The sequence below is a fragment of the Haliotis rufescens genome, unplaced genomic scaffold, assembly GCF_023055435.1.
Source record: "Haliotis rufescens isolate VD_foot unplaced genomic scaffold, xgHalRufe1.0.p SCAF_3, whole genome shotgun sequence".
NCBI classification, from domain to species: Eukaryota; Metazoa; Mollusca; class Gastropoda; order Lepetellida; family Haliotidae; genus Haliotis; species Haliotis rufescens.
Genome location: NW_025964001.1, coordinates 3891879 through 3907652, shown reverse-complemented (window position 1 = coordinate 3907652; position 15774 = coordinate 3891879). Strand labels below are relative to the sequence as shown.

General features: G+C 44.6%; 1 protein-coding gene across 1 annotated transcript; it reads right to left on the bottom strand.

Annotated features, from left to right (window-relative positions):
- Positions 1-1777: 1777 nt before the first annotated feature.
- On the bottom strand, positions 1778-12268 carry LOC124131868. The gene is made up of 5 exons (XM_048403561.1): positions 12120-12268; positions 9788-9914; positions 8835-8962; positions 6077-6253; positions 1778-5126 (listed from the first exon to the last, which is right to left on the bottom strand). The coding sequence occupies exons 1-5, from the start codon at positions 12166-12168 to the stop codon at positions 2266-2268; spliced, it is 3342 nt and encodes a 1113-aa protein (XP_048259518.1). The 5' UTR covers positions 12169-12268; the 3' UTR covers positions 1778-2265.
- Between the last annotated feature and the right edge of the window lie 3506 nt (positions 12269-15774).

Sequence of the window (15774 nt, the reverse complement as noted above, 5' to 3'; positions counted from 1 at the left end):
GACCGTTCTGACGTGACCCGTAATGGGATGTCCTCAATCTTTGTGTAGATGTAGCGAGAACCGAGAATTAATTTTAATGAGATTGGGGTGAAACCTAATGGTACATTGGTGGTGTGACAGTACTGTTATAGTGCAAACCATTTCAATACGCTTCTTTAAAGCTTCATTTATCCAAAATACCTAATTGTTTCGATATGTTTCTAAGCGTACCGAAATTATATCTCCTTCTTTAAAATTATTCAGCAAACACTGGCGGTATCTCATCTAATCATAAGCCCCTCCGGACAGGCCCCTTAGTCTCTGGCGCTATCTATAAATGTCACCTTTCACATCGCCTGGTCTAACGTATGTACATGTCCGAGGGTCACTGACCTTGCCCCACATGAGATGTGACGGACATGGTAGTTTGAAGTTGGTGAGGTAGAGGGTTTACATTTGATGTAGCGGACATGGTGGTTTGAAGTAGGTGAGGTAGAGGGTTTATATGAGATGTAGCGGACATGGTAGTTTGAAGTAGGTGAGGTAGAGGGTTTATATGAGATGTAGCGGACATGGTAGTTTGAAGCAGGTGAGGTAGAGGGTTTATATGAGATGTAGCGGACATGGTAGTTTGAAGTAGGTGAGGTAGGGGGTTTATATGAGATGTAGCGGACATGGTAGTTTGAAGCAAGTTAGGTAGAGGGTTTGAAGTAGGTAAGGTAAGGTGTGTATATGAGGTGTAGCGGGCATGGTAGTTTCAAGGAGGTACATCTCATATAAACCCTGTACTTTACCTTCTTCAAACTACCATGTCCGCTACATCTAACGTCAACCCTCTACCTTATCTACTTCAAACTACCATGTCCGCTACATCTGACATAAACCCCCTATCTTACCTACTTCAAACTTCAATCTCCACTACATCATGTGAACCGCATCAAGGGTGATGTCATGTGTGATTGTAACCGTTGAAAGTGGTCCCAAACTGAACTGAGTGAGTGAGTGAGTGAGTCAGTGAGTGAGTGAGTGAGTGAGTGAGTGAGTGAGTGAGTGAGTGAGTGAGTGAGTGAGTGAGTGAGTGAGTGAGTGAGTGAGTGAGTGAGTGAGTGAGTGAGTGAGTGAGTGAGTGAGTGAGTATAGTTTAACGCCGCTTTTAGCAATATTCCTGCAATCTCACGGCGGGGACACCAGAAATGGGCTTCACACATTATACCCATGTCGGGAATCGTACCAGGGTTTTGGGCGTGACGAGCGAACGCTGTAACCACTAGGCCACCCGACCGCCCCTGGTCTTAAAGCCGCTCTGAGCAGTATTCCAGTTATATCACGGCGTGTCAGCTTAATGTGGGAGGAAAGACCGAAGTAATGCAGGTCTCAGACGCTTACCACTTTGGTGAAACCCACGAGCACAGGTGTGGTGCTGACAGACCTGAAATCATAATCGTGGTGAACCGGGATTCGAACCCACGATCGCTTGTTTCTGGCGTGGCAGCTATGCACGGCGAATTGCGGCACATTAGGTTTGTTTGTTTGTTGTTTAGCGCCTCACTCATGCATCAATCAAGTCAGCGAGCCTGTCCACTCGATCCCATAAATCGCCTTTTACGGCAAGCATGGGTAACTGAAGACCTATTTTCTACCCGGATCTTCAAGGGTCGCGGTGCCACCCGTGCACACATGTCTAAGGATAATGTTCACTGCATGAATCAATGTGTTGATCAGGCTGTACTGTTGAAAAGGAAAGTATCAAGTAGGCTCAACCTGGTCACATTTATAAACAAAACACATTTTCATCAACTATTTTCTCATATTTTATTACACATTTAGATCAAGATGTTGACATTTTTGGTGTATTTATGGATACCATCATTGGACAGAAGCAGTGAGGCTCCACTTGAGATACACTTCATGGACCATCTGACTCTAGCAGATAGGGCGTCTGCCAGAGAGCGGAAGATCGGTGGTTCGATGCCCTGGCAGCGTCATACCAAAAGACGTTACCCTCTCTGGCGCTTTTGTTTAGGGGATATAACTAGAACTTCTCGCCTCGGAGTATAATATGTGTGAGTGGGGCATCCATGTTAAATTGCGGCATAGTAACTCAGTAGCTCCAACCCGGCGTTAATCTGGACAAGTACAATCACCCCACACACTCCCAGATGCATGCACGTCGCTAGACAAGTGTAATAATCATGAGCGCGAGGTTAAACACAATTTCACCTCACTAACACATTAACCATTTCATTGCCACGGACCATCTCGTGAGAATAGGGTTGAACCCGTCTTCTAATCGGCTTGCTTCTCACAGTAATATCCCCGGAGCGCCACGGTTGAGTTTTTCGGGCAGTTCCGACAAGCCATATGCCGCCCGGACCAGTACTGTTCTTCTGGACAACAGGTGCTTGGCAATCGATTCCGCCCCTGATACCGGAAGTGATCCTGAAACTGCTGATCACTCCTTGACGGTATGAACACACAGGTTCGCACAGCCACCTTGACTGGTACTGGCGTTGTTGAGTTCGGACCAGGGAGATCCTCATACCCGTTTACACGTATTTTGAAACGGGAGAAAATAGATGGGTGCAGGACCCTATCTCCTCCATCCACAAAACAGGAGTATTCTGTTTTGGGGCATACATCAGGGATCTTGTTGGTGTGGCAGGTTGTGTAGGGGTTGTCATAGCCCCGGTGCTGTCGGCAGTTCACTCCATGTCCGACCTTGTACTCAAACACCATGGGTCGCGATGGGTTGATGGTATACCTTGTGCCCCCCGGGACTAACTCGTTCTCACCATCGACCTCAACATGGACCCGGATGTCCCGACGGTAGCGGACCTCAGATGGCAAGTATACTTCGAAACCAGAAACATAGATCACGGCTGTCAGATCAGCTTTGGTAATCCACCCAGCTTTATACAACCACCTGCTGTTAGGAATTCTGAAGCTAATCTCTTGGCCTGAATACAATTTGGAAATACTCATGAATGCAGTGTCTCCGCGCCTTGTTTTCCTTCCGGAAACGGTCTGGAACTCGAGACCTCTTGAAGAGCAAGGTGGTTCTTTGTATGCCAACAGAGTTGAAATGTCCGTTCCCGCATCTTTACATACATGGGGCCTAACACCCCCTGCCTTGTACTGCAGCTCGTCACAATACATCCTTATCACTTGAAGGACCATGATTCTGTAGCACACGTACGACATCCCCGACACCTGGCGGAGACTCTCCAAAACATCTTCATCTTGCCCATTACTTCCCGCTATGGCGTCGTAATCAGCCACTATGCCATCAGCAGCCTTCATGGCCACTTGAGACTGGACGTTTTGAGCTAACACTTCAACCAGCTCATACTGTTTGTCATAGATAGATTCAAGCGTAGATACTAACTTTTCAATTTTCACTGCGGTTGTCCAGCATAGGCCATTTGAACCTATGAATGCTTTGGGTGCTGCAGCCAGAGAGGTAGAGGAACCCTCGATGATCTTACATGCTTCTTCAAGAACCTTATTAAAGTAAACAGCCATTTCAGTAACATCTGGTTTAGTAACTGCAGGTACGTAATCATTATACTTTTTCAAAAATCTGTCCTTAGCAGCCTCAAAGTCGTCCGGCTTTTTGTCTTGAGTTATTGATTCCATTATAGTTTTCATATCGCCAATAAATTCTTTATTTTTCGCAAACCCATTTCTGACGCGATTGATGTGCCCCCTAAGGGCATGTATGGCGATAACTAGCCTTGTAGCTGATCCTAGCGTTGCTACGGCGTTCGCCAACTCAGCCGTCGCATCCATGACATCAGACACAGAAGAATCGGTCGCTGCCTTCAAGGGATTGCAACTTTCAGCCATAACTACGGCGAACTTAATAGTTTTCTCAGTCACTTCTAAGGCAGCAGATGTCATCATGAAACCAATTACTATCGAAATGTCTGAGTCTATCTCAGGTGCTAGAGTTCTTGCTGATTGTGTCAGGTTATTTAACTGATGGAAAACTATCAAATCGGCTTTAGCTTTTGCAGCACTAAAACTGTGAATCTTTTTAAAGTATGTTTTGAGCTCATAAAATCGCTGGTTGATGACCTTGCTAAATTCATTCTTTAAGTCGTCTGCAACTGCCACCAGGTTATACTCCTGGTCGCCTAGGAACTGAAGAACCCTCTCCATCTGTTTCTGTCTGAGGAACTCTCGAAGGTCAAGGTCGGTGTTCAACAAAAGCACTTTGACACCTTTACCTGTCGCCGGTTGGCGAGACTTGATGTAGACTCTGGTTTGGTCAACTACTCTCCAGAACAAGCACATCTTCCCACTGTTACATATCTTGTCTGTGTTGAAGTATGGAAACATCGACATCAGAATCTCCAACTTCTCGTCTGCGCCATCATCAATGTACATTGCCACTGCTCTGATGATCTGTGTGATGACTGCTTGTTGAACTGTTGTGTTGTGAGGTTGTATGGCATTGACTCGACCATGGTATTTCCACTTGAGAAGGATTGAACTAAATGTCAGAGCATTGAAATAATGATTAACGTCTTCATCATCCCATCTCCCTATCTTTTCTTGATGTGCAATAAACCTCTTGGCACGTTCTATTAATTGTAAAACGTCTCTCAATAGACAGTCGGGCCCCTCATGATCCGGGCTACATAACGTATAAGCCTCTGACTGCAGAACATCAAACGTCAGATTTTCTGAGAATATCTGCCCAAGTATGCGTTGATATTTGTTTTTATCATGAATTCTCTGAACATTTGGAAAATCGTCGTAGAGGCCGTTGATAAAGTTGGTGTCGTCACAGAACCGATGAATCTCAGGATGTAGCGTCATAAGACGACGGTACGTGTACTGGATCAAGTTGTCGACGTCGTCATCGTCACCTCTACGAGAGTTGGTCACCGGAAGTGTCTTTATGTCTTCCTTCAGTTTCTCAAATAGCGCCAAGCGCCGCAAGTAGACACACACCCCGTGGTTGGAGTTGTCTGCGTTCTGGCACATTTTCTTTGCGAACTCCATGGACTTATATATGGGAATGTACCCTCGCGATTGTAACTGTTCGAAAACAAGTTGGAAGTTCTTCTCTGCTGATTTGAGAAAGGTTGATGCCCTCGATGACGTGATGTTCCGGCACAGCAGGGTGTAGAAACCAATCTCTGAAACGCAAATGAGGGTTAGCTGGTTATTTTGTTTGTATGTTTGTTTGTTGTTTAACGCTACGCTCAGCAATATTTCAGCTATTTAACAGCGGTCTGTAAATAATCGAGCCTGGACCAGACAATCCAGGGATTGGCATTATTAGCATAGATCTACTCATTTGGGATACCATGACATGCATCAACCAAGTCCGCGAGCTTGACCACCCGATCCCGTTAGTCGCCTCTTACGACAAACATGGGTTGCTGAAGACCTATTCAAAGTCAAAGTCAAAATTAGTTTATTTGTGTGTAGGCCTTTGGCCCATATACAAGAAATGCAGTGCCAATAATACAATGTGAAGCACATTGCATAGATTTTACGACTTCATGTCTTGTTTATACGCATAATATACATAATATTGCGGGCTTTTTAATAATTCATCATGAGTTGTACACAATATTTTTTTGAATTTATATATAGTTGGAAACTTCCAATACAATTCTGGCAAATAGACTTTACGCAACTCAGTATAATGTTGACAGATCAATACGAAATGATATTCATCTTCAACAGACATATTGCTAACAGGACACATACGTAAACGTGATTCAATAGATTGCCATCTACCCTTGTTCTGTCGCAAAGGTAAAACGTTACATCTTAATTTAATAAAAACACTGCGTACATGATTGCCATTGTAAATGCTCAAATATCTTTCAGGTTCAAACAATGTTTTATATTCTTTATACATCATATATGGGGTACTACTGTTGAGTGTTGACATCCAGTTTTGACGAAATTCATCTAGAAGACACGTTTTAAGCACCCCAATGAAAGCTACATTGTCCCCAACAGACTGGTTTAACCATACAAATCCCAAACCATGCGAAAATAAAATTCTAACCCGGATCTTCACGGGTCAAATCCAAGAATGACAGTCATGACCATGACCACCTGTATACCCTACCTTCACAGACAGGCGCCGGCTTGTCGTATCTGCCATCCCTCAAACACGTAAAGGAGTTGTCCGCTAGCACCTCGTAGCCGGAGTCGCACACCACGCTGCACTTCTCCCCGTACCGCGCTCCCTGGTTGCACGTGGTCCGGCCGTGCCGGATGTCACCAATACTCAGGCACTGCGCACCTGGCCAAATAGAGGTGATATTTTAAAGGGAGTATGTTCCACGCTCTGGTGATATGTCCGACATAGGTATAGACGCTGTGATTAGTGTGGGGAATGTATTCGTCCATATAATTTCTATACAGTTTTGGTAATTTACAAACTACTATGTTGATCCTTGACAGGGACACGCAAGGGTGCACAGGGACACACACAATGGTACACTGGAACACACACTAGGATGCACAGAAACACACACAAGGGTGCACAGAAACACACACAAGGATGCACAGAAACACACACAAGGGTACACTGGAACACACACTAGGATGCACAGAAACACACACAAGGGTACACAGGGACACACACACACACAAGGATGCACAGAAACACACTAGGGTACACAGGGACACACAAACAAGGATGCACAGAAACACACACAAGGGTACAGAGGGACACACACACACAAGGATGCACAGAAAAACACACAAGGATTCCAACGAATACACACAAGGGTACAGAGGGACACACAAGGATGCACAGAAACACACACAAGGGTACACAGGGACACACACAAGGGTACACAGAAACACACTAGGGTACACATGGACACACACACAAGGATGCACAGAAACACACACAAGGGTACAGAGGGACACACACACAAAGTTGCACAGAAACACACACAAGGATTCCAAGGAATACACACACGGGTACACAGGGACACACAAGGATGCACAGAAACACACACAAGGGTACACATGGACACACACAAGGATGCACAGAAACACACACAAGGATTCCCACGAATACACACAAGGGTACACAGGGACACACACAAAAGGATGCACAGAAACACACACAAGGACTCCCACGAATACACACAAGGGTACACAAGGACACACACAAAAGGATGCACAGAAACACACACACAAGGATTCCCACGAATATACACAAGGGTACACTAGGGCACACACTAGGGAACAGAAACACACACAAGGGCACACAGGGACACACACAAGGATGCACAGGGACACACACAAGGGCACACAGGGACACACACAAGGATGCACAGGGACACACACAAGGGCACACAGGGACACACATTAGGATGCACAGGGACACACAAAAAGGTGCACAGTGATACACACACGTGTGTGTTGCACAAAAACACACACAATAATGCACAGGGACACACAAGGGTGGACACACACAAGGATGCACAGAAACAGACACAAGGATGCACAGAAACACATATCAGGATGCACAGGGATAAACACAAGGGTGGACAGGGAGACACAAGGGTGGACACACACACAAGGATGCAATGAAATACACACAAGGATGCACAGGGACATCACATAAGGATGCACAGGAATACACATGGGGGTGCACAGGGACACACAAGGATGCACAGAAACACACACAAGGGTACACATGGACACACACAAGGATGCACAGAAACACACACAAGGATTCCCACGAATACACACAAGGGTACACAGGGACACACACAAAAGGATGCACAGAAACACACACAAGGACTCCCACGAATACACACAAGGGTACACAAGGACACACACAAAAGGATGCACAGAAACACACACACAAGGATTCCCACGAATATACACAAGGGTACACATGGACACACACTAGGGAACAGAAACACACACAAGGGCACACAGGGACACACACAAGGATGCACAGGGACACACACAAGGGCACACAGGGACACACACAAGGATGCACAGGGACACACACAAGGGCACACGGGGACACACACAAGGATGCACATGGACACACACAAGGGCACACAGGGACACACACAAGGATGCACAGGGACACACACAAGGGCACACAGGGACACACACAAGGATGCACAGGGACACACACAAGGGCACACAGGGACACACATTAGGATGCACAGGGACACACAAAAAGGTGCACAGTGATACACACACGTGTGTGTTGCACAAAAACACACACAATAATGCACAGGGACACACAAGGGTGGACACACACAAGGATGCACAGAAACAGACACAAGGATGCACAGAAACACATATCAGGATGCACAGGGACAAACACAAGGGTGGACAGGGAGACAAGGGTGGACACACACACAAGGATGCAATGAAACACACACAAGGATGCACAGGGACATCACATAAGGATGCACAGGAACACACATGGGGGTGCACAGGGACACAAACACAAGGATGCACAGGGAGACACACAAGGAAGCACTGGAATAGACAAAGGTTTACAGGAATACACGAAGGGGTACACAGGAACACACACAAGGATGCACAGGGACACAAACACAAGGATTCACAGGGACACACAAGGGCGGACAGGGAGACACGAAGATTGACAGGGAGACACAAGGGTGGACAAGAACACACAAGGATGCACAGAGACACACTCAGGTGCACAGAGACACACTAAGGTGCACAGGGAGACACATTAGAGTACACAGGCAGACACACAGGGGTACACAGGGATACACAAGGACATGGAGACACATAGGGATGCACAGGTGCACACAGATTTGTGCACAGGGACACACACAGGGGACAGATGGGGCCTGTGCGGTACACCTTACCTTCCACTGTGATGGTGAATGTACAGTGGTCACTCCTGCCCTCCTTGTCGGCCGCAGTGTACTTGACGATGTGGGTACCTACAGTCAGCATGGAACCAGGGCTCGGCGAGAACTTGTTCAACGTCGGACTGAAACGAACGTTATATTTGTCAAAAGTGAGCACCTTGATTTCAACCATGAAAAGATTTGGAAAATACCTGTCGACGCCCAGTTGACGGTACACATGCTCTGCAAATCCTGCAATCGATCGATTGCACGGCAGTCGCCATTTTGTTTATCAACCGTATGGCGATTTCGTTACGAGATTTTGATTTTGACTCATTAGTCCAGCCAAAATGTTACTCTAATACCAGCCTAGTTCGGCAAGGTTGGATACTGGATTTTATAGTAGGCCTGGGACGAGTCCAAATTTACTACCCGGGTACCCACCACCTTATTACCCGACCCTACCCGGGTACCCGCCACCCCATTACCCGACCCTACCCGGGTACCCGCTGTAGATATTTAGAGATAGGTACAAATGTCCGATTTCGAAAAGTTTGAACGTAGCCCTGGCAAAATAAAACACGTGTAAAACGATCCGGTCATGATACACTGAAGTTTCTGCATGAAGGTATATCTTTAATCAAACATATACAAGTCAGAAGGAACGGGTGCGTTTTCAGAAAGAAATGGGAACATCAGTGACTTATAGTGTAACCATAGAGTTCAGATATTTTTTGTCATTAAACAATATATCACGTGACAAACAACGGGTCTGGGTAGTCCCGTGGGTACCCGGGTCCTACTCAGGATCCACCCGACCCAAGTACCCGAGGTACCCGTCCCAGCCCTATTTAATAGTCAGTTAACTCCCTCACCTCGGGAAGATGCGCCTACTGCAGAGTTGCGTCCCTTAGTCATTCATTTCATTTGACTTTAAACCAATTTGGTGTTTACATGAGGATATTTACATGACTTTCCCCTGTTCGGGGTCGCTGGCGATCGGTACTTCCCAGGTGACAGTGGCTGACCCTTGACCCGGCTTCACCAACTTAGTAAACGACTGCGGGCAGTCGATGGATGGAGGGAGGTTCCCGACTGCAACAGACACAAAGCAATAACTAGCACACGTGTAGTAGGTTAAAGTCTAGCCCTTATTAAATCACTCTCGGTGAAGGATCAAGAAGGGTTATTGTCAAGGAAATAAGACCGAGGCAAGAGGGTATCGGCAATGTCTTCGATTTTGGAACAGTGGACGTTTGAAACACTAAGTCCAAGTTCCATCTGCTACTCAACTCATCAGGAAAAAGTAAAACTTTATACCAGGTCTTACTAGTAAAAGGTAAAACCTGATACCAGGTCTTACTAGTAAAAGTTAAAACCTGATACCATGTCTTACTAGTAACAGTTAAAACCTGATACCAGGTCTTACTAGTAAAAGGTAAAACCTGATACCAGGTCTTACTAGTAAAAGGTAAAACCTGATACCAGGTCTTACTAGTAAAAGGTAAAACCTGATACCAGGTCTTACTAGTAACAGGTAAAACCTGATACCAGGTCTTACTAGTAACAGGTAAAACCTGATACCAGGTCTTACTAGTAAAAGGTAAAACCTCATACCAGGTCTTACTAGTAACAGGTAAAACCTCATACCAGGTCTTACTAGTAACAGGTAAAACCTCATACCAGGTCTTACTAGTAAAAAGTAAAACCTGATACCAGGTCTTACTAGTAAAAGATAAAACCTGATACCAGGTCTTACTAGTAAAAAGTAAAACCTGATACCAGGTCTTACCAGTAAAAAGTCAAACCTCCTTCCAGGTTTTACCAGTAAAAAGTAAAACCTGATACCAGGTCTTACTAGTAAAAAGTAAAACCTCCCAAGAGATGATACCGTGATAAAAAAAAACCTACAGTACAATCGACAACAGTGGTAATAGGTCAAGGCTCAGATCACTCCCCGTTGGACTACAATCAGTCCCCTACATGTTTGCAGTGTTTAACTACTGTTCGTTATTGACATACAGTTCTAGAGCTTTGTGATGTTCATATGACCTACGTCCTAGCTGTACAGGTAGTAGGTGATTATCGACATACATCATTATTTTGTAGACGGTTTGCAGATTTCGAATTAACATGTGCCGTCTGTCACTCTCACAATTCTCAAAGGATGTTGATTTAACGTAAAAAGGGTCAGATCTCTTAAAGCAGATGTCATTATAATTGAACATTATATGCTCTTGACATAACATATATGCATGTGTAAAACTGACCCACTTCTGCTAGTCTACCCATCACCTGGTACCTGTGTAAAACTGACCCACTTCTGCTCGTCTACCCATCACCTGGTACCTGTGTAAAACTGACCCACTTCTGCTAGTCTACCCATCACCTGGTACCTGTGTAAAACTGACCCACTTCTGCTAGTCTACCCATCACCTGGTACCTGTGTAAAACTGACCCACTTCTGCTAGTCTACCCATCACCTGGTACCTGTGTAAAACTGACCCACTTCTGCTAGTCTGCCCATCACCTGGTACCTGTGTAAAACTGACCCACTTCTGCTAGTCTACCCATCACCTGGTACCTGTGTAAAACTGACCCACTTCTGCTAGTCTGCCCATCACCTGGTACCTGTGTAAAACTGACCCACTTCTGCTAGTCTACCCATCACTTCGGACCGTCTGTTGTTCCGATCTTCTGCTGATCCCCGTTTTACATGCGAGTGTGTAAAAAATATGTATTGCAGTCACCTAAAGAAGATCTTATATTGCATATTGATTTTAAAGAAATAAGAAAGAGAAAAATAGAATGGAAGACTATTTGTTCATCGTAAGCCAAACGTCGAATCATTTAAAAACATGTTTTTGTCCAAATTATAATTAAGAAGTCTTGTCCGTGAGGAGATGCTGACTAAACAAATCGCCTTTTGTACAGTGTCAGTGTGATGGCCACTCAGTGTTCAAGCGTTGAATGAAGAAACATTCCCTCGAATCCCCTCAACACATACATCAAACATTAGACAAACAGTCATTTGGTACATTTAACAACTTTCTAAATGGCATTGTGTGCTCATAACTAAATGTTGAAACGAAGTTCGTTATCCACCATCGTCAAATCATGTCCATTGACGCGTTCGGTTGCACATCAAAATAAGATGTATCTAGCCTGAATGGGACTACATCATATTTCAAAACAGACTAGGTGTATCGATCGCCTAATTCACATCCTGAATTACACCTTGATTAAAGAATAGCTCACCTGACACTCCCTGAATTACACCTTGATTAAGGAATAGCTCACCTGACACGTGGAGAAAACAGGCCAGGACTGCAGTCAGAAGAACATCCATGATGGCATCTGCAGACCCAGGTCAGTCCGAGGCTATATACATACGTGTTACTGTAACGTAGTCTATCACTGGATTAAGGAACTTGACAATACGTGTTTCTGTGGCCAGTGATAACAGACCTACAATACGTAAACACCAATTATGACGTTGACGTAAGCGTGTGTTTACTAACACCTCAATAGCAACATTGTTGACATAGACTATCGTACGCTGATAAGCGATTCTAAGAAATCCTTTATCTCAATTAAAGTTGCCGGAACAATGGCCCTGGTCTCCCGCCCTGTGTGTTTTTGTATGTGTGTGTTGATAGGGTGGGGGTGGGGTGGGGTGGGTGGGGGGGGGGGGGGGGGGGGGGGGGGGGTGTGCGCGCGATAAGGAGAGAGACTATATGCAATATATGCTGGACTGGCTGCCTTTGGTAAGTGGATAACAGATTGCCTGTGAAATATGCTGGACTGTTTGTAACTGACGTGTACATGTAGATCTGATTGTGAGATATCGTGAACTCATTGGGACATATGTCTGGACGTGTTGGAGGACTCCGCTTCATTCACTTTCTCTGGGAAACAGGATGTCGCTGTACGGAGCTTGGCTAAGAAACAGGTCGTCTGTAATCGGTATCCTACACGAGTTTTCCCAGTAATTCCTTTGCGATGAAACCAATTTCAGAACGACCTTTCGCGAACTTTGACCGACCAATGAAATGACTAACAAGAAGTCGCCATTCGCCAATAAGAAAGCAACTCTCGCAGGTTTACGGCACTGGCGATTTCCATTCCAGACTTCGCTTTGAAAAACAATTTCCTAGTTTTCGATTCGAAATTTGAAAACTGAAAAAAGAAAATTCTGGGATGTCTTATAGATGGCCAAAGGTGTATGACAGTGCTTCCCAGGATCTATGGAAAGTCACATCCGTTTTAAATGTTTATTCCATTGAAGCGAGAGATAGACAACAATTTTGACGGAAAACGTACACGCCGTAATTGTGGTTCTGAATACGGAATAAGGAATAACCTCTTCGAGGTTACATGATAAAAAACACATTCCGACCGACACTTTTCAGATCTGGTAAGCGGCGCTCTGATTGGTCGGATGACAGACCGTTCTGACGTGACCCGTAATGGGATGTCCTCAATCTTTGTGTAGATGTAGCGAGAACCGAGATTTAATTTTAATGAGATTGGGGTGAAACCTAATGGTACATTGGTGGTGTGACAGTACTGTTATAGTGCAAACCATTTCAATACGCTTCTTTAAAGCTTCATTTATTTAAAATACCTAATTGTTTCGATATGTTTCCAAGCGTACCGAAATGATCTTCTCCTTTTTTAAAATTATACAGCAAACATTCGTCGTATCCCCTCTAATCATAAGCTCCCTCCGGACAGGCCCCTTAGTCTCTGGAGCTATCTATAAATGTCACCTTTCACATCGCCTGGTCTAACGTATGTACAGGTCCGAGGGTCACTGACCTTGCCCCACATGAGATGTAGCGGACATGGTAGTTTGAAGTAGAGTAGGTAGATGGTTTATATGAGATGTAGCGGACATGGTAGTTTGAAGTTGGTGAGGCAGAGGGTTTATATGAGATGTAGCGGACATGGTAGTTTGAAGTAGGTGAGGTAGAGGGTTTATATGAGATGTAGCGGACATGGTAGTTTGAAGTAGGTGAGGTAGGGGGTTTATATGAGATGTAGCGGACATGGTAGTTTGAAGTAGGTGAGGTAGATGGTTTATATGAGATGTAGCGGACATTGTAGTTTGAAGTTGGTGAGTTAGAGGGTTTACATGAGATGTAGCGGACATGGTAGTTTGAAGTTGGTGAGGTAGAGGGTTTATATGAGATGTAGCGGACATGGTAGTTTGAAGTAGGTGAGGCAGAGGGTTTATATGAGATGTAGCGGACATGGTAGTTTGAAGTAGGTGAGGTAGGGGGTTTATATGAGATGTAGCGGACATTGGAGTTTGAAGTAGGAAAGGTAGGGGATTTATATGAGATGCAGCGGACATGGTAGTTTCAAGGAGGTAGATCTCATGTAAACCCTGTACCTTGCCTACTTCAAACTCCAATGTCCGCTACATAATGTGAACCGCATCAAAGGTGATGTCATGTGTGATTGTAACCGTTGAAAGTGGCCCCAAACTGAGCTCCGCTATTTGCATATGTGATGACCCCCACGGATAACGGGGTGGTGGCACGTGGTCCTGTGCACAGCGCGCATGTCACAAATCAGGCGAAGTTAAGCAACGTCGGTCCTTGGATAGGTGATCGTTTTCCGCAGCTTGACTCCGGAGACTTTCTACTGAGTGAGTGAGTGAGTGAGTGAGTGAGGGAGGGAGGGAGGGAGGGAGGGAGGGAGGGAGGAGTGAGTGAGTGAGTGAGTGAGTGAGCGAGTGAGTGAGTGAGTGAGTGAGTATGGTTTAACGCCGCTTTTAGTATTATTCAAACAATATCCCGGCGGGTGAAACCAGAAATGGGCTTGTACATTGTATTCATGTGGGGAATAGAACCTGGGTCTTCGGTGTGATGAGCGAACCCTTTGCTCCCCCACCGCCTCGAAGGCGTCTGTCACACATGTAGCATATACCGCAAGTGTCTTTGTTCGAAATATGCCTGTGTTTACCCAGCAGTGAAAGGGTACCCGGTAGGGTGAGATGTTGTATGACTCGTCTGACATCTCACAGGCAGGCTGAGGTTCTGAGAAAGAATATCAGTTGCATTGATAATAATATTGGCGCTATCATTTTGAGCATGCGTCAACGGATGGACTAATGCGCATTACAAATATCCATTTATTAATTATTATGATATCGTTTTAATCTGTTGGCTTTATCATGCCGAGAAACCTTCCCATTACATGTTGAAATGAATGATCCTTTCGTGTACAAACGACTAAAGTGATAGAAGCGTCCTGTAAATATCCCGTTATGTCGCTCAAACATGGTGACAGCGTTCTTGATTTAGGCTATATGCATACCATAAATTCGAGTCAATCGCGTTCGATTAAAAATCAACTTCCATCAAATCTCATGAATATTAACATATCTCCAAATGCAACAAAGTACCATATTTACAATCTGATTTCAATCATTTTTATTTACTAAGTATTTGTAAGTATAATGTTAAATTTTTAAGATATAATTAAATTACACCGTGAAGAAACTGTGTAAACGGAGGCCTTGAAAGAATATAGCGCACGGCGTTCGTGGTTCAGGCCTATAACGCAGTTAGAAACAAAACATTCGTTTTACCTTCCAGGATACAAGGAAGTAAAATTTTAAAAAATCACATCGCTAGTTATGGTTCATATTCTGTGAGTTTTACATTATTTCATCCAGTGTACATCGTAATAACATTATATCTCCTTGATAAATATTACGTCAGTTTCCTCATTTTGCATAGTTATTGTATAACTGTTACAGTCTAAATGATATTTCATAGGGCAACCCAAACTCAAATGATGTCAATGAATTTATTGATAAAGTTGCCAATTATGTTTGGTGTTAATATGTTTTGTTTGTTGTTTAACGCCGTACTCAGCAACATTCCATCCATATGACCACGGCCATTAAATCATTGAGTCTAGACCAGACAATCCAGTGATC